Here is a 23262-nt window from a genome sequence, read left to right on the forward strand (position 1 = left end):
TGTATTTACAAAAGAAAAGTAGTATATGTAGTACATCACTTGTCTGGTTTCCATAGTACAAGCGCTGCTTAGTTTGGAATCAGATGGCCGTGTGTGAATAATGTCCCAGGATATTATATTTTATAAATGTGGTATACCAAGATCTTACTATACCATTTAATTAAACAATCTTGGTAATCAAATTCTATTAATTATCGAGTATCTCGCTCTAAGCTAGAGTAATAGCTCTTAAGAAATATACTAACATTGAACTGATGTTGAAGATTTATTTAATTGTCTGCAAAATTTAGACCCTGTGGACTATTTTATAAATATTTGACTCTGTTCTGTGGATACTTTTTAACATGACAAATGTTAAAGAGCAATGTTCTTAATTTTTTATTTTGTATATAAAATGTATTATGTACATAAACTAAAGTTTTCATTTAACTGTTTTCTTTTAACGGTCAAATGAAAAGTAAAGATAAAATTAGATATATTTTTCCACTGCACGTAAATTTGTATATAAAAAAATATATATCTGACGAGCGGAATATGTTAATGTAAACTTTTAAAAAATATAATAAAGAAGAGGATGTACGGTAAAATATCTTTGCCTTTTACAGGAAGATAGTATAAAAAAAAACTTATGTCAAATGTCACTTAATCGATTATCAATTCCTTATTATTTGTGATTAAATAGATCATTACAAAATATGAATAAACAAAACTAAAGTAAATTATGAAACATGGATGAATCAATAATAATAACTGTTAAGGATATCTGTTGTACTTGTTTAAGTATAGATAGAAAGTTAACACGGCTCTGTAGTATCGAAGATGGTATAAATAATTTGTTTTTCTTACTTTCGTGTGATTCGGAAGCTTATGAGGTGAGTTTATTTGTTTACCATTATAATTAAACTTGAATTAAAATAACCGTAAAAGAAACAAATTTAACGTTATTTGTTTTGAGGGGTTTTGTCTGTCTGGATAACTATCCGCTCGTCATAAATTATACTGCCAAACAGAATTACTCAGTATTGTTTTATTCCAGCCTTTAGCGTGAGTGAGCCAGTGTAACTATAGGCACTAGAGATCTAACATATTAGTCCGTAAAGCTGGTTTTTCATCGGCAATGTAGGTAATACTTAGTACCATTGTCTATGTAGGTGGTGACCACTAACTATCAAGTACCCTATTTAGCAGTCTATCTATTACAAACAAATTAAAAAAAAGTATTAATTCACAATAAAAAATTTAGGCAGTGATAAGTACTATTAAAATTAGAATTACTACACATATATAGTATTTTACTGATCAAATTTATTTTTATAACTACATAATTATATCTTTATTCTGAAAGCTATTTAAACTGAAATATGTGTTGTCTTTGCTTCTTTGAAACGACATTAGAATGTAATTTAAAAAAAAAATAACCATTTTATCTTTTTCTAGATATTATGTTACAAAGAAGTGTCAGATCTTTTTATGTGCTGGGAGTGTAAAGCATTGTTGAACAGACTGTGTAACTTCAGAGAGCAGGCATGTATTTCACAAAAACAATTAGATGATATCATCAATAGCGCTAAAGTAAGTTGTATTTTATGCTTATAATATTTACATTACACAGAAAACTATATTTCTATAAACATATTAATATTATTTTATATCAATGTCTGGCATGCTTTTTCTCTGTGTGTCGTACTGTGATGTTATATAATCTATAATCTTTCAGAATAAATTAGCCGTTGAATAAAAAAATATTTTTTAAATCGGAAAATTACACCTGTAGGTAGACCCATTTAAAGAAATAACCGACTCAGCTTTTTATAATAAACAAGTAAAGGTATATTACGTTCCAAATAACAGCCCAGATTTATGCTTAGACAAAAATAATATAATTTTACTCTAACCCCTTTGGAATAGGTGGGGGGGAGCAACAAATGCTTATCGAAAGAGACATAAACAAACCCACACATTCCGTGCTATTTGCTAATGTATAATAATATAATATCCTAGTACATTATTCACACACGGTCTCTGATCCCGAACTAAGCAGAGCTCGCACTATGGAAACCAGACAACTGATATACTACGTATACTACTTTTCATTTGTAAATAGATACTTATATAGATACTTGCAACCAGACTCAGGACAAATAGACATGTTCATGCACATAAATGTCTGTCCTGGGTGGGAATCTCACCCACAACCTTCAGCGTGCAAGGCTATCCACCAACCACGTTAACCGGATCCCTCTACTCAGAGCTCGGCTCTGCTGTATTATACAGTTATAGATCTTTTATTTATAATAAAATGATATAGACTACTTATATCCCTTTAATTGTATATTCAAAGTTTGGCACCATTCAAAACCAATAAAAGCTTGCTTAAGATCCCGACCAATTACATCATGTCAACACAAGGACAAAGTTATTTATTTATCTTTACTCCTATTGTAATCTCATATAAATACTCTTTACAGTTACAGAAGGATCAGCACTATTGCCTGTCAAAATTAAATAAAAGTCATCGTAATTTGTATGACTATGAATATATTACAATGAATGCTGACGACACAACAAAAGATGAAGAGCGTGACTCGATTAAAAGTGAGAGTGATGCAGAGTTCCTGGTCTTCTCAGACTTATGTAACGATACAGATGAAATAAATATAGATGATGAAAAATATGTATTAATTGAACCTGACGTCAATATTGCCAGTATATACAAAAGTGCACTAGAAACCACGAACAGAGACATTGAACACATTTTAAATATAGATAAAAAAGGAGATCAAATCAAAAAGGTTATAGTGGAAGAGAATATAAATTATACTATAATCAAAATGACAGAACAGGAGTTGAAAAAGTGTTTGCAAGAAAGGAAGTCGGAGCCGAGTTTTGTTGAAGCGAACTTTAAGTGTGACTCATGTATAGAAGTGTATAAAGATGAGATTGAATGGCAGACGCATATGGACAAGGCGCATGAAAAGGTGAGTTAATCTTTAGCTCGAAGCCGAGATGGCCGAGTGGTTAGAACGCTTGAATCTTAACCAATGATCGTGGGTTCAAACCTGGGCAAGTACCATTGAATTTTCACGGGTTTATTTGTGTTTATAATTCATCTCGTGCTTGAAGGTGAAGGAAAACATCGTGAGGAAACCTGCATGTGTCTAATTTCTCTGAAATATTGCCACATGTGTATTCCACCAACCCGCATTGAAGCAGCTTGGTGGAATAAGCTCCAAACCTTCTCCTCAAAATGGAGAGGAGGCCTTAACCCAGCAGTGGGTAACAGCAACATTCACAGGCTGTTACTTTTCTCTTGATATCTAAAACATATTCATATTAAAAATAATGTGATTGTTACATAACGGTTTATGTGAATCATCAAAATAGATAGTTTTATGAAAGGAGTTCTTCTGCTTTTCCGCCTAAGGTTGTGGGTTCGATTCCAACCCAGGACAGACATTTGTGTGCATGAACATGTCTGTATGTCCTGAGTCTGGGTGTAATTATCTATATAAGTATGTATTTACAAAAGAAAAGTAGTATATGTAGTATATCATTTGTCTGGTTTCCATAGTACGAGCTCTGCTTAGTTTGGGATCAGGTGGCCGTGTGTGAATAATATCCCAGGATATTATTATTGTTATTAGTATAATTAACGAAAATTAATAATATTATAATTTAAATGCTTATGTAACTCGGTCCGTTAAGCTTTCATGACTAAAATGCTGAATCGGTTTTGATGAAATTAGTATCAAGCAAGCTTGAATCTCAAGGAAGGATATACTTTTTTGCACACACTTGCCCACCATCCAACACGGGCTACTACTATTAATATAGTTATATAGAATTCCCTCATAAAAGAGGTTAGAGGCGGAGACCCGTGTGTAAAAAAATCTATACTGGTGGTAGGGCTTTGTACAAGCTCCCCTGGATAGGTACCACCAACTTATCAGATATTGTACCGCAAAACAGCAGTACTTGGTATTGCTGTGTTCCGGTTTGAATGATGAGTGAACCAGTGTAATTACAGGCACAAGGGACATAGCATCTTAGTTCCCAAGGTTGGTGGGCCATTGGCGATATAAGCGATGGTTAACATTTCTTACAATGCCAATGTCTATGGGCGTTGGTGACCACTTTCCATTAGGTGGCCCATATGCTCGTTCGCCTACCTATTCCATAAAAAAAATTACTATTATTTTTTTCATTCCAGCTACCGAAACATAGGAAATGCGACATTTGCAAGGTGTACGTGAAATGGAAATGGTTCGACGAGCACAGGAGCGATCACTACCTGAAGTATCAATGTCACTTCTGCGACCATACATCGTACAATGTCCTTGTTATATTGAAGCATTTGAAAATTGGTCACGCTGTTAAAAGCATACCTAAAGAGATACGGAAGGTAAGACTTGGTATATATATATATATATATATATATATATATATATATATATATCTTATGGCTGCCTCGTTGGTCTAGTGGTTTGATATAAGGCTACAGACCCGGAGGTCCTGGGTTAAATCCCAGGTCGGGCCAATAAAAAGTTTTTGGATTTTTCTGTCAGAAAATTCTCAGTAGCAGCCCGGAGTCTGGAAGTTGGAAGTGTGTGCACTCCCGTGCCTCGGAAAGCACGTTAAGCCGTTGGTCCTGCGCCTGAATTCTTTCCGATCGTGTCGGATTGCCGTCCCATCGGATTATGAGAGTTAGGGAATAGAGAGTGCACCTGTGTTTGCGCACACACTTGTGCACTATAATATCCCCTGCGCGGTTGGCTAATCTCTCTTGAGATTGGCCGCCCTGGCCGAAATCGGTCTGGAGGACATTATATATATCTTCTAAATATACGAGGTGGTGGGGCTTTGCAAGCCCATCTGAGTAGGTACCACCCACTCCGCTACTACCGCTAAACAGCAATTGTATTGCTGCGTTCTAGTTTCTAGGGTGAGTGAGACAAAGTATCTACAGGCACGAGGGTATGAGATCTTAGTTCTCAAGGTTGGTGGCGCGTTGGCGGTGGTGACCACTTACCATCAGGTGGCCAATTTGCCCAACGATAAACAGCGTTCAACAGGCATTCGGTAAAAACGCACAAATTGTTTTTATTATATTCTATCGACCCATAAAGAAAGTTCTAGAAGTTAGAATATATCTGAATAATTTTGAAAAGTTCTATAAACGTTAGACGTGCATAACGAAAATAGACTGTATTTAATATATCGTAAAGTCGAGTTTCGTTTGTAATATTCGGTTGTTGATAAAAGTGCATTTACACTTCGAGGATTGTTATTTATTGTTATTAATTTTATCTACACATAAAATGAAATAACTAACTAAAAGACTGACAAATCAAACTACTGGAGCTAGTATGTAGGATTTTTGAAAACTTAACCCCTAAAATAATAAAGGGGACGGAAATTTGTACGAACGTTTTTTTTAATTCTGTTTCAATGAACTCGTTGTGATACAGCCCTGGATGCTTACAAAATTTTTGTGTCCGTGTTTCCAGTTACGAAAGAGATCGTATATAAAGAACCCAGGGTTGAAGCCCTGGTTAGCGGACGTGTTGCCGGACTCGCTCTCGTCCGTCGGCTACGTGTGCTCGAAGTGCAACGAATTATTTGAGTAAGTATATAATAAATACATCGGTAGAAGTTATAAATTAATTCGATGACAATCGTTCAGTTCTCGATCTAATCGAAAGTTGAATCTGGATAATATCGCCAAATTATGCTCTTTTTACCAATTCTGCTTTTTGATTAGGGTCGTTAGTCATATCTTCAATTTCACTTTTGGTTGTAAGTGCTTTATTTTTTTTTTTGTCATTATCTTACGGTTTAGTCGTCTGTTTCTTTGTTGTTCGCTGGCAAGCTTTATCTTCAAATTAACAATGAGTAAGTCCTTCCTTTTTAGTATACTATTTCTTTTCTCCGTTGAACATTACTCCTTCTAGCTTCTCTTCTTACATTATTTAAAATGGGAACCTCAGGAATATTGTCCTCGTCCGACGACGGCGGTCTATATTGGTCCATTTTTTTTTTTTTTTTTTTTTTTTTTTTTTTTTTTTTTTTTTTTTTTTTTATAGAATAGGAAGGAGGACGAGCATATGGGCCACCTGATGGTAAGTGGTCACCAAACGCCCTTAGACATTGGCATTGTAAGAAATGTCAACCATCGCTTATAGCCAATGCGCCACCAACCTTGGGAACTAAGATTTTATGTCCCTTGTGCCTGTAATTACACTGGCTCACTCACCCTTCAAACCGGAACACAACAATATCAAGTATTGCTGTTTTGCGGTAGAATATCTGATGAGTGGGTGGTACCTACCCAGACGAGCTTGCACAAAGCCCTACCAACCACTAGCCCTTTTTTGCACTTCCTACTTTTTTTATAATCTGATGAGTAGGCTACCCATTCTTTTTCGAGCTCTTCTGAACTCACGCGGAGTCATGTCCTTGACACATTTTCTTTGCAGTAGTTGCAAATATTGGATAAAATTGATATAAATATGTGAAAATTGCTGCTAACACCATGTTAACCAAATTTTGAAGTACCACCCATACATATTGTCGGGCAATAAATGTCACCACAAGTTGATTTTGGTCTTAATATATAATATATGAATCTGGAAAGCTTAAATTATGTACCTATTAAGTTTCTCGTGTAATAAATTAATATTCGATTATATACACCGTAAAAAAACCTTCATATATCGAATAAAATACTACAACAAAAGCTTATCCGGCTCACAGAGGACCAAGTGATAAAAACTAAACTCTTCACCAAAATGTCGGTCTTAAGTGATTTCTGATTGAACGGGCTAGTTAGCACACGTTCACTTAATTCGTCAGATGTCAAATGTCAGGTAGATCGGAGAGCAATCGGGGTTGTCGTCAAGCAAAGAAAACAATATGTTTGTCAAGCCAACCGATACTACGGAGCGTCTTTATTACACTAAAAGTACATATAAAAGTGTAATAACATAATGATCTAGCTTGTACATATCTCCAACTACAAAAAGAGAAAAAATAAGTAAACAAAAATAAGCAATTTTCTAAAATTAAAGATACACGTTAGTTATTTAAGTCCCCAGTGCTCGCATTAAGATTAAAGTGGATTTTCCTCGGGATGGTGGGTGATGTCGCAGTGTCGACACTCGTTGTAGAGCCTCGTGTCGCTGTACTTGCGGCTGTCATTCTCGGGATCGGCGAAGAAGACGGCGGGGGCGACGACACTGTCTCGTCTAATGTAATGTCATTGTTTGTAGCGGCAGGGTTTGGGTTGACCTCACTAGGTTTCCATTAACATCTTGGCCTCAGATTAAAATATGCGAGTGTGAGCAGCAACGTCGTCATCAAGAATAAAATTGTATAAATTACAATATAATGTGTAGAGCCATGGGTTTCAAATTTCTTCAAGTCTGACCGCTTCAAATCGTCTATGTTTTTCTTTATTGATGTAAACAATTCTTCATGGTTCTCAGCGGTGAAATTGTGAGGCAATGATATGTTCATGAACTCGTTCAGCGTAGATATAACTGGTACATTGATGTGAGTCGTAGGTTGAATGCACATCTGATTGACATAGTCATGTTGAGCGTGAATTGTAAAGGATTCACCTCTAATAGTACAACCAGGGTCAAGGTCGATTACTCAATTATCACGTAAATGTTTCATTGTTACATTATTCGGACATATGATTCGTATGGCGCATTCGGTGCAGCAAGAAAACATCCATGTGTCACGAGCGTGTAATTTAATCCATCTGTCGGTGCATACTTTCGCTTCTGACCGACAGTATGGCTTGTTTTCATTGCTAATCTGTAGTTTCATATTACAGCGATTGTTCAACTTGCATTGTGTATACAGGATGGTTCAATGGACATAACATTTGTTTATGTGTCTGTCGTATGCACATATTTGTATCCTTTTCTGTCATGGGTATTATTGTGTCCTTTCTCACGTTGACAGCGAGATATTTTGTTTCCGCGGAAGTATAGATGACTTTGTCTCCTCTTCGTTGAGGGATATCGATGACGTCATTCTATTCAAATTGGTCTCTGTTTAGCAGGGGAATGTTGATTTCCATTATCAGGAATCTCCTAGTCACTTTAGCTCGTACTTGTAAGAGACCGTAGAGATCTCGAAAATTGTCAGTTGGAACAACATCATCCTGTAGATGGCCGGATATTACATTTAATTGTTGCGTAAGTTCTGCCGGATTTAATAAGTGTATGTTCAGGCGGCCGTTATAAATATCGGTCACGATGTCAAGCAGAGTGTCCTGCGTACGCCGAAGGTTGGAGATAATCACATCAACAGATATTAAAGATGACAGTAGATGGAATGCCTGTAGAGTGCTTTGTCGTTCTTTTTCGACTTGGTGCATCTCAGTAGATATTACTCGCAGATTTTTGTAGATATGCTCAAATTGAGTGTTCATAATTTGTTCGTTTCTTTTCAGGATATTATTCTTCGCTTCGATCAATGATGTTTGGTTTTTAAATAGCTTAAGTAAATGATCTTCTCGCTCTTTTACGGTTTCAATATCGTTCTCGTATCTTCGAGCAAATGTGTCATCCAAGACCCCAAACAGGGTGTTAGCTAGGTAACCGACCCCGTTGATTAAGCCTCTCTTGTTTCGTTGCAGGATGTGATGTTGGTTCGTCAGCAATTCGTTATAGTGTCGAAGTTCATCGAGCTCGTGAGCGAATTGCGTCACAACAGGTGCACATGAGTGATCGTTGTTGCAGGTTTTGTTTACCGAGTAGATATATTTTTCAACGGCGGTAATACTATGCCAATATGTTGTCATGTTGTAGTAGGCAATAAGTTTCCATTTGTCCTGTACGATTCGTACGTCAGAGATTTTGTCAAAGAACAATGTGTTATTGTTCAAGCTTTTGATGTAGACATTTGTTTCAATCGTAGATGTTAAAAGCATCAGCAGGAAAAGTACCATGTTCATCAGTGTAGTTGGCAGACCTCGATTTTTTCGCAATGTACGTGGTGTCGAGGTGTCATTTTTCTTGGGTTCGTCATTTTCCAAAGTGATTTTTGAGAAGTCATGTTCATTGTTTACCGAAAGTGGAACCAACTTGATTATGGGTCGTTTTATTTCTCCACTCTTCGTACGTAGCGTCACGACTCTGATGTGCCCATCCGTTCCTGGATGAACGTCAATCACTCGACCCATAGCCCATTTCGTCGGTGGCAGGTTCTCTTCTTTGATGAGAACAATGTCATTAACCTTCATATTTTCTTGAGGATGCTTCCATTTCGAACGAATTTGTAGATGTTGTAAATAGTCGGACGCCAAAAGTCACGATGCATTTTCTCAGTAAGCTGCCATCTCGTCTTGATACAACGTTCGTCAAAGTCAGTCAGCGGCGGGGATAAAAGTGGTCCTCGTACTAAGAAATGTCCTGGAGTTAAAAAGCTGTCGTCTTCGTTCTCCGTCAGTGCACACAACGGCCGAGAGTTCAGACATGCTTCTATTTGATTGAGTAACGTTTTAAACTCCTCAAACGTCAGTTTTTGCTCTCCCAAAACTCGTTTAAGATGGTGTTTAGTACTTTTTAACGCCGCTTCCCACAATCCGCCAGCGCTTGGCCATGCGGGTGTATTTAAGTGCCAAGTGACACACATCTCGGCAACTTCAGATAGAAAGTCATTGTTGATAGCTTGCAACACTTCTTTGTATTCCTTTTTCAAAAGGCGTGATGCACCGACAAAGTTCGTGCCGTTGTCACTGTACATGTGCTTTGGGGTTCCCCTTCTTGCACACATACTTTTGAAGGCTGCTAGGAACGACGGTTTGCTCAGGTCAGAGACAAGCTCGAGATGTATTGCCTTGGTAGAGAAGCAAACAAACACAGCGACATAACCACGAGTGGTTTTTATTCCTCGTCCCTTATTCGCTTTCAATTCCACTTGGCCGGTGAAATCAACCCCTGTGTGCGTGAAAGCTCGGGACGGCGTCACTCTGGGCTCGGGTAGGTTAGCCATTATTTGGTGTTGGATGTGGCTCCTGAAGCGAGTTCACTTCACACAGTTTCTCAGGTATTTTTTAACTGTGCGGTTGCCCCCTAAAACCCAGTATCTTTGTCTCAGATATGTCAAGGTAAGACTTGGTCCACCATGCAGTGTTTGTAAATGACCTTCTTTGATCAAAAGTTCTGTCAGTCTCGAGTCCTTAGGTATGATCATCGGGTGTTTTGCAGTTTCCGATAATTGCGAATGTCGAAGTCTCCCTCCAACTCGTAAAATATTTTTGTCATCCAAATAAGGCGTCAATGTTAATAAATTACTTTTTGAGTGCACCTTTCCATTTTGTTTTAGTTGCGTTATTTCCGAATGAAATTCTTGCATTTGTACGGCTCTAACTACAAGACCGGAGGAATATTCAATTTCCTTTGCAGTTAAGTTCGTTGCCCTGTCACTATGGTTTTGATGCGTCACCACGTTACGTAAGTTTGTTGTGAAACGTAAAACGCGAGCTATCACTCGCACAATATGCTTTATTGAACTATGTTTATTAATTAATTCTTCAAACATAGTATTTGAAGTTTGAGTGGCGCATATTTGTATATCTTTTTTCAGTTCAAATTGGGGTGTTTCCACCTTTGAGATGTCATTTGCTATGTCATTTTTCAACCACGCAGGTCCTTTCCACCACAGCGAGTGTTCGGTGAGCTGTAAAGTAGTGAGTCCTCTCGTAGCGCAGTCAGCGGCATTCTCATTGGAACTCACGTGACGCCAGCACGATGACGGCATGACATCTAAGATTTCTTTAGTGCGATTAGCGACGAAAGTCTTCCAGCGAGAGGGGTGGCCTTGGAGCCATCCCAAAACCACGAAAGAGTCAGTCCATCCGAAAATGGGAACGTCAGATGTTTGAAGAGCCTTCAAAACTTTTGTCATTAATTTGGATAATAATAGAGCGCCACATAGCTCGAGTCGCGGCAAAGTCATAGTACTCTTGCGCCAATTTTGTCTTTGATGCGATTATTCTAACGATAGTTTGTCCATTGTCATTTTGTGATTTGAGGTATATGACGCCAGCATAAGCTCGTTCAGATGCATCACAGAATCCGTGTACCTCGACAGACGTATAGAGATTCCCAATCCACCGGGGTATGTAGAACTCGTCAATGTGTTTCAGATCTTCTCTGATTTTGTTCCAGTCTTGCTGTATCTCAAGTGGAACTTCGTCATCCCATTCCATAGATATCAACCAAAGTTTTTGAAACAATAGTTTGGCTCTAATGGTGAGCGGAGATAGCCATCCCAGTGGATCACAAATTTTTGAAATATTCGATAGTAATATACGTTTGGTACAAAGGACCGATTCGTCATATTCTTCAATCGAGTGAAATGTAAACATGTCAGTAGCGGGGTTCCACCGTAATCCGAACGCCTTTGTAGAGTTAGCATTTTTGAAGTCTATTGTTGTCGGATTTATTTGTTCGGTATTCAGGTGTGCAAGTAATTGCGGACAATTACTCGACCATTTTCTAAGTTTAACTTTAGCGCCCTGTAACATCTCGATAAGTTGTCTTTGGACTTCTCTTGCGTGGTCAATCGAATGGCTGCCGCTTAACAAATCGTCGACGTAAAAATGATGAGTCAGGGCTTCAGCAGCAAGCGGAAATTTAGTTTTATCGTCAAATGCTAGCTGTTGCATCGTACGCATAGCTAGATATGGAGCGGCTTTCATACCGTACGTCACGGTGCACAGTTGATATTCTTTGATACGATCTTAAATATTATCTCGCCACAGAATTTTTTGCAGGTGTTGTTGTTCGGGATCCAGCAGAATACAGCGGTACATCTTCCTCGCAGTCTGCTGTGTATACATAGCGGTACGTTCGCCATCTGAGCAATAAACTTTGAATGTCTTGTTGAAGCTTGGGACCGCTTTCCATTAGGTCATTCAAACTGTTCCCCGTAGATGATTTTGAGGAAGCGTTAAAGACGACACGAAGTTTGGTGGTAAGTGAGTCTAGCTTTTGTACCCTGTGATGTGGTAGGTAGCACATAGGCTCTTTGTGTTCAGTGCATTCGCGCATGTGACTTAGATCTATGTACTCATGTATGAACTGCCCGTAGCTCTGACGTAGTGTGCTATCCTTCATCAGGCGACTCTCGAGCTGTTTGAATTGAGCCACGGCGCGTGCTTTGGAGTGTCCAAGATGCTCTTCAAACTCAGTTTTCATCGGTAGTCGCACTTCATACCGACCGTCAGGCAAGCGCTTAGTTGTTTTGGTATAAAGTTCTTCGCAAAATAATTCCTGTTGCGTCATCGGTGTGGTTTCGGATGCGATTTCCTCAACCTCACAGTAGTTGGCGATGTCTTCAACTCCATTTATAAGAACGTGGCAGTTAAAAGTAGTAACAGGCCCAGACAGAATCCACCCTAATCTCGTCTGTTAGGCAATGGGCTGTTGTTTAGTTCTCTTGATCAAACCGCTCATTATGATTTCTGCATAAATTTTTGCGTCAAGTAAAATGTCAATTTTGTTTGAAATATTGTAGTCAGGATCAGCGAGTTGAATGTGTTGTAAGTGTGGATATTTCTTGGCTGCAAAAGTAGCATGCGGCAAGCTGTTCACTAGTTTTGGCATTACTAGGGCGTCCGTGATGAAATTGTAGTCATTATAGATCGACATGCAGTGTAGGTGTATTCTTCCCTTGCTTCTTTTTGCTGAAATACCCACTCCTGTAACAGAGGCATTAAAATTTTGGCGAGGCAGTCCTAGGAGTTGCGCAGCATTTTCAGTTATAAGAGTTGTTTGCGACCCTTGGTCTAAAAGTGCTCGCAAAGTCAGGTAGGTATCGTCAATAGCACGTACACGTAATTGTACGGTCGTTAATAATATTTCGTCATCCTCGCTAGTCACATTGTTTGTCGCATGCTGCCGGCGCTGAGGTGCAGGGTTCGATGCCGGTGCAGTTGACGCAATCGGTTCGTTACCCGAGTCATGCAAAGAAGTATGATTACCTCTATTGCAAACTTTACATCGCTTTGTAGAATTATATATGTTTCGTTCGTGCACATACAGGCAGTTTTTGCAAAGTCGATGTTTCGCAATTAATTTCCACTTCGCATCTGTTATCAAGGAGTCATATTTCCGACATTGGTAGAGCGCATGATTTGAATTGCATAAAATACATTGAGTATTGGCAGACGTCACGTGTGCAGCTTTATAAAATTGTGCTCTATTACCAGTTCCGAAGTGAGAATTTTCTTTAGCCTTGAATGACGTAGATGATTTCGTCGATGACCAATTTTCTTTCTCTTTCTTATTCGTGGGTTCAAGCGCAATGAATTTCGCATCTAAAAACGTCATGAATTCGTCAAATTCGGGGAGCTCGCGAGGCATCTTTCGCGATTCCTTGTAGTCACTACGCGTTTCAGGATCAAGTTTCTGGACTAACAGGTAGACCAACAGTGGATCCCAGCTCGATGTGTCCACGCCTAAGTTGTGAATAGCGTGAATACATTCCATCGCGGTGTCGTGTACGCGTTTAATTTCAGCCGATGATTGCCTTTCTATTGGGCGCTGGTTGAGAAACACTTCAATATATTTGTTAAACAATATTTGAATGTTGTGGTATCGGTGATACAAAATCTCCCAGGCAGTTTTGTAGTTCTCTTCCGATACAGTAAGGTGTTGGACGAGGCGATGAGCTTCACCTTTTAAATGTTGCATCTTTTGAGAGTTGCTCAGAGTCGAGTTGTCATGTATGCCAGTTTTGTAGAGATCTAAAAACGTAGGCCATTGTGTGTAGTCACCGGAAAATTTTGGAACCTCAACCTTAGGGGTGGACTCGTACTGATGCGCTGTAGCAGATATTCTTTTGTTTAGAGATCTTTTCATAGCCTTGAATTTCTCCTCGTACTCGGAAAATTCTTGTTCGTACGCCGCATCTTCACCATTTAATATGTTGTCAATTTTGAGGTGCAAAGTGTCAATATTCTTACATCGGAATTGCAGATTCTTTAATTCGTCCTCCATCTCCCATTTTTCCGTCAATTTGTCAAGATTGATGTTCTTTATTTGTCGGCTTAACGCACGGAAGTTGGTACGTTGCTCACTAAGCAGATCTTGTGTAGAAGAATTTTTCACGTCATCGTCATCGTCCGACGGAGGACAATAATGCTTAATGACAGCTTTAATTCGTTCATACAGAATTTTGGTGTCAGTGTAAATATCTTTCAATATGTACTCTTCAGATGGATCAGGCTTTGTTGCCAAAATGTTGGTATGGTTAATATCAAATTCCGTCCAAAGGCTGTCAAGAGTGCTTACTCGTTTGCGGATGTAGGCTTCAGTCTTCCTAGTAGCAGGATCCTTGTTAAAGTTCTTGTGGATCTTCTTGATGATTTCGATAATTTCCGATTGACGAGTAATAACTTCCATGATTAACAAGAATAAAGTTCACTTCACTAACAGTCACTGTCACGTTCAGATAGCCTGGGCTGATATTCCAGAGGCTGGGGGGTTTTAATGACCTTGTGTTTACGCGTTTCGCCGTCTCAACTTAGGTTGCAAGGATCAACTAAGCCGATGCGCTATTCACACTAAAAAATACAAGATCATCCGGCTCGAAGGACCAAAATGAACGGGCTAGTTAGCACACGTTCACTTAATTCGTCAGATGTCAGATGTCAGGTAGATCGGAGAGCAATCGGGGTTGTCGTCAAGCAAAGAAAACAATATGTTTGTCAAGCCAACCGATACTACGGAGCGTCTTTATTACATTAAAAGTACATATAAAAATGTAATAACATAATGATCGTAACTGGGTCATACGAATTGTGTGACGTCAAGTGTCAAAGAACACGTGTTTACAGGCACGTGTACAGCGCTAGCTTGTCCACTGATTTCATTTGGTCTTCGATTTTCAGTACCAAGAAGCAGCGGACGATACACATACAGAGAGTCCACAAACAGCCAGACTACAAGTGTTCAACGTGCCGAAAAACATTCACCGGCTCATATAACTTAATGAATCATGAACGGTGAGTTATATACTATTGAAAAAGTAAAGTGACAGCCTATAGTTGTCCCACTGCTGGGCTAAACACTCTTTCCTTTTCAATATGCCTTCAGCTTATTCAACCACTCTGCTCCAATGACGGTTGAATAGGTGGCAGGTTTCCTCACGATGTGTTCTTTCACCACCAAGCGCGAGATGAATTATAAATACAAATATACATATGTATATATTATATGCAATTTCGACCAAATTCCGGTCACTTGTGTACATAAAAGATTTTGTATATAGAGTATAAATTTTATATATTATCCTATATCCTGGGACTTTATTCACACACGGCCATCTGATCCCAAATTAAGCAGAGCTTGTGCCATGGAAACCAGACAACTGATATACTACATATACATACTTTTCTTTTATAAATACATACTTATATAGATAATTACACCCAGACTCAGGACAAACAGACATGTTCATGCACACAAATGTCTGCCCTGGGTGGGAATCGAACCCACAACCTTCGGCGTGAAAGGCAGGTACCTACCAACCACGCCAAACGGCTCGTCGAATATAATGATTTTAATATATAAGTACCGTTGGGTAGAGCCTAACCACAGGAGGTGTGGAGACAAATAAACAACATTGACCTCACCTTGAATTGTAGCGATATCATTGGTCGGGATCGTAATAATGTATAATTTTCATTATGTAATAATAACGTCTTAAATAATAACCCTGGGAATGAAACAATCGCCTCCAGGTTATCTCAAATTAAAAAAAAGGTATATATTGTAAACTTTCTTAATTTCGAAGGTATTAAAATTCAAACATTCTTCTCCGTCTTAACGGTTTTATTATTTTAATATAACTCAATATTATCCACAGTGGTAATACAATTTGTTTCATAACTCAAAAATTACCGTTCCTCTTTTTAAAGAAACCAAACAATGCGAGCTTCTTGCTAGTACTCAACTGACCAATCATAATATAATATTTTTCGGAACCGGTAGTCAAAATAGAGCTACTAAATAATAAAAGTACGAAATATTTAAATATACAATATAAAAAATAAACAAGCAAAAATCATGTTTTGTAGTAAATATGACAATAATATAAATTATAACATATTAAATTATTTTCATAATGCAGACTTATTTTTATGGGCACGGCTATTCTTTACAAAATGCTCTAAAATTTTATCAAGCTAACATTGTAAAGCCGCAGAGAGCGTCCATTATACGTGGCCAGAAACAGTCGCCGTTTGTGGTACCCTGCCGTAGCCCGGGGATTCTTAGCACCCCCCATCGCACCGGTACCATGGCCGGTACCGTGGCCAGGAATAGTGTGATTACCGGGAATTGGGGGCCGTGAATTTTTGTCGTCGCTCATAGGGGGGTTTTTGCCTTAGTCACCACGCTTGGCAGGCGGGTTGGTGACCGCAGTGGCTGGAAATCTTTCACTAATAGCGCTGCTGCCCGCTATCAGGATTTGCATTTTCGGATTCCAGCATTTACACACCCAAAAGATACATGTACATAATTTGTTTGCAGTATTATCTAACTCTCGGGTTTTTATTTACATTAGCAGCACTATTGGTGGATCTTTGACTCCGAAACTAATATAAATTGTACTATCAAATAATGTACTATATGTATATGTAACGTCTAGTGAGCATCGACGCGAGTTTGCCGCCGTGTGACGTCACCGCTGGCGGCGGACCGCGCGTGTTTCATTTCCAAAAGGTCCTATGCGGTTATGCAGTTTAGAATAAACTTTACTTTATTTCCAGCCTACATAAGGGCACTCTGCCGCGACAGCCTTGCCCGGTATGCGGTAAGCTGATCAGATACGACACGATGAAGGTCCATCTTAAGGTTCACGACGAAAGGGAAAGCGTGAAATGCTTCGAGTGCGACAAATCATTTGTGTCACATTCCTCTTATCTCCATCACTTGAAGTTTACGAAAACACACGCTGGGAACGAAGCTTTTAGGTATGTTTTGATTGGTTATGAGCGGCAGATGAAGTCAGCGTAAGATTTCGAACGTCAGATGACGTCATCGTTTGTTTCAAGATTTGTTATTTGACTCTAATTCCAGAATTCAATGTCCGATTTGCAAGAGAGGTTTCCGTACGAAGGCCGATCGCCATGATCACATCAACTACCGACACATGGGAAAGAGCAACCACAAATGTCCGATTTGTGATAAGGTCAGTGAGAATCCTTACGTAGTGTACCTCAAATGATAGTCCTTAAACTGCCACGAGACCGAGATTTTAAGACCCAAGTCTGAGAAGCATTTAACACCCAGAGGTCTTGCACTCAAACCCTAGACCGAGCCAATGAAAAGTGTTTGGGTATTTCTATTGAAAAGTCTGTATATTTTTATATTCTCGGATAAAGTTGGTCCTGCGTTTGAACTCTTTCGGACGAGAGCGTTCAGCAAACCTCAAGTCCGATGTCAAATCGTTAACAACTCATAACTGTCATGTGGGCACTCTGAATTCCTGTATCGACTTCTCTCAATCAATGGTCCTCCTGGCTGGCCTAGGCCAGTCTGGGTACGGGCCTCGGGGTTGCCCCCCCTACCCGGGATGGTCCTCCCCGACGGTTCATCCGTCGTGTCGATTCATTTAGGCCCATAGGGCCAGGGTCGTTGTGACCCAGTGGCTATCTTTCTTCAATGGTAATCTTGTTCACTAGTTATGTCGTCCTACCGCGTCTCCAGATCGTCGTCGTCCTCTTCACCGATGCCTGCATCGGCGCTGATGGTCGGCGACAATAGGAGCTCACGAGGTAACGGACGCCCCTCAGGTGGTCTGGCATGAAGTGGTGCTATACCGTGGAGGTGTACGCTCGCACTGCTATCTGCCTTAGCAAATAGCGAGCGAGCGAGCTTGCGGACGAACTCCTCCACGGTGGGCGTCCTGGTGTCTCTATGGATGACATCATTTCTGACGTACCTCGGAGCTCCTACAATCAAGCGTAGGCATCGGTTCTGTTGGATCTGAATCCTCCGCTTCTGGTACGCTGAGCAGAGTGCGTACCAGGCGGGGGCCGCATACGTCAGGCGCGAGCGGACGTAGGCACCGTAGACCCTCAGTCTGGTCTTTAATGGAAGCCGCGACGTGAAGAGGGTGTGCAGCTTAGACCGGGCAGCCGCGGCATGACTCACCACCTTGTTAACGGTGGGTATCATGCGCAGCCTGCGGTCCAAGTGACACCCCAGGTAGCAGACTGAGGTCTGCCATCCCACGTCCTGGCCTCGAAAGGTGAGCCGACGCATCGGCTTGTCAGCACCGACAAGCAGAGCGGCCGTCTTATCGACGTTGACAGCCATCCTCCACTTGTCTAGCCAATCCGGTATCAGATCCAACACTCGTTGCATCTTGTTTATTGCGACGATCTGGTGGTAGGACGACGAAAAGAATTCGCTGTCGTCCGCGTACAGGGCCAGCATCACATCCTCTTCACCCTCACGCAGATGGTCGCGGAGGGTAGGGATGTCGTCCGTGTACACCGCGTATAGACGCGGTGACAGGCAGCTACCCTGGGGTACTCCGGCTCGAATGGGGCGCGGCTGAGAGTCCGCGCCTTCCACCGAGACATAGAAGCTTCGGCCTTCCAAAAACGACGCCACTACTCGCACATACGCGAGAGGCGCCGAGGTGTTCAAGAGCTTAGCCAGGAGTCCGGCATGCCACACCCGGTCGAAGGCCTTCTCCATGTCGAGAAAGACCCCGACGGTGGGATGCCCTTTGTTTCGCTCACTGGCTAAGTGGCTAAGAACTCTCGCCAGCTGGAGCGTCGTTGAATGGTCGCTACGGAATCCGAACTGCTCCTCGCGCAGGGGCAGGTGAGGCGCGAGTCTCCGCAGCAACAGACGCTCGAACAGCTTGGCGATGTGCGAGAGTAGCGTGATAGGCCGATAGCTTCGATTCGATCTTTGATAAGTCCGGTGGGTTGGGGGTGAATTGACCCTCCAAATGTTCCGCCAGGATCTCTGCTCTGTCGCTGGCGGAATATCTTCTGTTACCCGCTCGATCTAGGAGCGGGTAGACAGGCGACTTCTCTCAAGCGTACTACTTGACATTTCCTAGAACCGCTTATAGATGGCGTTGTACTCAAATTATGGCGTCTTATCTTTATTCTGCGACATATATATATTTCACCTGTACTTTATATATATTCTAGATAATGTCTTCAGGCAGGCTGCTTACGCGTCACATGAAAAATACACATTACGGCGAGAAAAAGGATACTGTGAGGAAGATTTACTTATGTCAAACTTGTGGTAAAGTCTGTCGGGTAAGAATTGAGCATTATAACTTTAAATTTACCATTAAATATACTTTGATTAATAAGGCGTATTGTTAAAAAAAGGATTGTATGTATGACTAGCGGCCCGCCCCGTCTTTATTAGGGTTGAAAAAATACTTTTAATGCCAATAATGACTTTTATAAAAAAAATTATACCTCGGGGTTCATTATTTCAATTTTCGTAAGAATATATATATATATATGTAGTCTATATTACTCGCTAATAATGCAGCCTTCTGTAGGAAAAAGAATTTTTAAAATCGGTTCAGCAGTTTTTGAGTTTATCCAGTACAAACAAACATACATAACTTTATAATGTTTGTATAAACACAAAAAGAATGGAGTTAGTATTCGTTAATTTTCATGTGTATATAATAATAAATTTCTATACATCTAACTTAATCGTCGAAAAACACTTAGCTATGTAATTTTTCTTGCCGGTTTTTCTCGATAGAATCTACATATCGAACCGGTTGAGTTTTTTTGTTATTATAGTATAGGTAGGCGGGACGAGCATATGGGCTACCTGATGACAAGTGGTCACCAACGCCCATATATATAACGCACTATAGAATTAGAACTTTACTGGTAACCATCTAAAAAACCTTTGTCGAAATTAGTTCAAAAGTTAACCAAATTTTGGAGAAGCACTCATATTTTTTTTTTTATAGAATAGGAAGGCGGACGAGCATGTGGGCCACCTGATGGTAAGTGGTCACCAAACGCCCATAGATATTGGCATTGTAAGAAATGTCAACCATCGCTTACATAGCCAATGCGCCACCAACCTTGGGAACTAAGATGTTATGTCCCTTGTGCCTGTAATTACACTGGCTCACTCAACCATCAAACCGAAACACAACAATACCAAGTACTGTTGTTTAGCGGTAGAATATCTGATGAGTGGGTGGTACCTCCCCAGACGAGCTTGCACAAAGCCCATATATATATATATATATATATATATATATATATATATATATATATATATATATATATACATACATGTTCCTATATTTTATCTAAAATGTATCCTATGACTTTCTTTATACCGAATTTCATTAAAATCGGTTCAGTAGTTTAAACACAGAATTACTTTCGCATTTATAATATTTATATATTTTGTTTTTTTTTTCAGGATACAACAGCTTTAAGGGAACACGAGTCCATACATACAGGGGAGAAGCCGCTTTCGTGCGACCTCTGCGGGAAGCGATACAGGAGGAGCGGTGCGCTTTGCACGCATAAGAGAATCGCCCACAAGGTTATATCGAAAAGATTATTGTTGAAGCACTCGGAGTCAAGTGTTGAGGACGTAGAGGAATAATAATAGTAATGATGCAAATACGTGTGTTCACACACACAAGTGCACACACATTATCGGATGGGGCGGCAATCTGAAAGAACTCAGATGCAGGACCAGACTTTACGTGCTTTCCGAGACACAGGAGTGTAAACACGCCAAGTTCCCAAGTTCCAGCCTCCGGACTGAGAATTTTTGAACGAAAAACTCAATAACTTTTTATTGACCCGAACTAGGATTTGAACTCAGGACTTCCGCGTCTGCAGCCTTACATGTAACCACTTGACCAACGAGGCAGTAAAAGTATAAATAGATTTGTATTGAATTATCTGAAATTGTTATAACGTGCAAGAAGAAGGGGCAGCAGTGGGAAGGGGGTTGCAAATTGTGACGTCATCATTGAAAATATATAATTCTGTCTGTAATTAAAAATATGGTTCTGAGTCCTAAGAATGTGTGCTTTGGCAAAAAGAAGATGGTGGTATCTAAGACAAGGGGTTTGAATAACGTAATTTATCGGAGGGGAGTCCTACTTTTACAGATAAATTATTTTCTTTAAGAAATGGAAGACGCGGAAACGTAATAAAGTCTTAGTTCAAAAAAATAATATGTTTTTTTATTGTGAGAAAATTACAAGAAAATGTTTACAAAAAAAAATTAAATTCGTTTAATTTTGAAATATATTATTATTAAACCGGAAGAAAGATTATTTTTATTTTACGCTACCATAAAATGTAATAAAAAATATTTTTAACGATCATGATAATGTCGTTTTTTGCCGCGCTTTTTTATATATTTTTTTATCTACGGTAATTTTTTTATATGAATTAAAATTTTGATTTTGAATTTCGAGATTCGAATCTTGTCAAGCGCTGTGTTTTCATGTTCTAAATTTATGTTTATTATTCGTGTCGACGGTAAAGAAAAATGTCGAAAGGAAACCCGTATATATGTCATTGTCAATCTGGGATGATCTATTTTTAAAAATGGAACACACAGTTTAAACGTATTACAAATCTAGATAATATAACCATTTATTTCATTATGTCTGTTACTATGTGTGTATCAGACTTTACAACGGTATTTTAAACCGATTCCACACAACCGAATTTGTCAATCCTGATGTTACGCCTGTTTTTCCCTTATATTACAAGAACATGATATTAAAACGGACGAAATTGCGAAGCGTGACTACTTATATATTAGGTCCTTATGAAATTGGCGTTTTGTACGGGAGGAATATAAAGTCAATTTTCTTTATAAAATATATATAATTAATCAAAGTATGCACCGTTGTTATCTATGCACTTTTGCCCTTTATTAAAAAAACCATGGGGTCGAGAATCAATAAACTCTTTGAAGGCGGTTTGGACTGCCGCATCGGAGTTGAATTTTTTTCCTTGTAAGAAATTGTCCAAATTCCGGAAAAAATTGTAATCTGTTGGAGCAAGGTCCGGTGAGTACGGTGGATGTCGCAGATATTCCAATTGTAGCTCATCTAACTTAGTGGTTGTTTGTTGTGCAGTGTGTGGTCTTGCGTTGTCGTGAAGCAGTAGTGGCCTAGAGCGATTGACCAATGTCGGTTGTTTAGCAACTAATTCTTCCTTCATGGTTTGCAGTTGCTGACAATAGATATCTGACGTAATCGTTTGACCAGATTTTAGAAAGCTGTAGTGAACGACACCGGCGCTAGTCTACCTAACACTTACAAGTAACTTTTTCTGAGTCCATTTTCGTTTAGGGCAGGATTTGGCTGGGTCTCCAGGGTTAATTCATTGCGACGAGCGCTTCCGATTATCGTACAGTATCCACTTTTCATCACAAGTAATGATTCGATTTAAAATCCCTTCATTATTGTGTCGGTTGAGCAAAGTAACACAGCAGTCGACGCGTGTTTGCAAGTTCGATTCACTCAATTCATGGGTACCTCATGAATCGTTCAAGTTTTTTTACTTTCCCGATTTGCTTGAAGTGGATTAATACAGTTTTATCATTTACCCCGAAGCCTGCAGCTATCTCTGTAGTGCTTTGTGATGGATCCGCTTCCACAATAGCCTTTAATTCTTCATTTTCCACTTTGGTCTCCGGCCATCCACGGGGTTGGTTCTGAAGGTCGAAATTTCCAGAAACCAAAAACGTACCGTGCTTTCTTTTGTGACACCAGCGCCGTACACATCATTGATCCTTCGAGCTGTTTCTGCAGCACTGGTGCCACGGTAGAACTCGTACTCGTAAATATACCGATATTTCATGTTTTTCCATAGTGCAGTAATAAGCGCAAGAAAGAAAGCAAAGAAAAAAATAATGAGAAAAAAACAAATGAATGACTGTTTTCAAAACTCAAATGTACCAGCTAAATGAATTTATAAATTTGTATTTGGAATTCTTTACCAAAGAGGAGATATTTCAGATCAAAGTGGTCAGTACGACAAAACGCTAATTTCATATGTAAGGATCTAATATTAATATTATTCTTTGCCCAATTTATTTTGAGTTCAAGCTTGCTTCATATCAAATTTTATCAAAATCAGTTCAGTTGTTACAGCTTTAAATACATAGATTATATAATAACGCCTTCTCAGAAACGCGGTGCATCGTCTGATATAAGTTTTTATACATACTTGTGGTAGGG

At 39.6% G+C, this 23262-nt stretch overlaps 1 protein-coding gene across 2 annotated transcripts; it reads left to right on the top strand.

Annotated features, from left to right (window-relative positions):
* The first annotated feature begins 670 nt into the window (after positions 1-670).
* LOC126779946 (zinc finger protein 678-like) lies at positions 671-21251 on the top strand. 2 transcript variants are annotated; one of them, XM_050504161.1, is made up of 10 exons: positions 671-872; positions 1438-1572; positions 2469-2978; positions 4211-4402; positions 5508-5623; positions 14915-15028; positions 16796-16999; positions 17106-17217; positions 19202-19315; positions 20466-21251. In XM_050504161.1, exons 1-10 carry the CDS (start codon positions 729-731, stop codon positions 20652-20654), a joined length of 1830 nt encoding a protein of 609 aa, XP_050360118.1. In that variant the 5' UTR covers positions 671-728; the 3' UTR covers positions 20655-21251. The 2 variants fall into 2 exon arrangements, with proteins under 2 accessions (XP_050360118.1, XP_050360119.1); XM_050504162.1 differs by having other exon boundaries at positions 2475-2978; positions 20466-21250.
* Positions 21252-23262: the final 2011 nt, after the last annotated feature.

Source organism: Nymphalis io, chromosome 30, assembly GCF_905147045.1.
Source record: "Nymphalis io chromosome 30, ilAglIoxx1.1, whole genome shotgun sequence".
In the NCBI taxonomy this organism is placed as follows: domain Eukaryota; kingdom Metazoa; phylum Arthropoda; class Insecta; order Lepidoptera; family Nymphalidae; genus Nymphalis; species Nymphalis io.

Bases quoted from the DNA above. Each gene is read 5' to 3' on its own strand.
- LOC126779946 (XM_050504161.1), top strand. From the start codon at position 729: ATGGATGAATCAATAATAATAACTGTTAAGGATATCTGTTGTACTTGT. The intron at 873-1,437 runs GTGAGTTTATTT...ATCTTTTTCTAG, and splicing joins GTGATTCGGAAGCTTATGAG to ATATTATGTTACAAAGAAGT. The intron at 4,403-5,507 runs GTAAGACTTGGT...CCGTGTTTCCAG, and splicing joins TACCTAAAGAGATACGGAAG to TTACGAAAGAGATCGTATAT.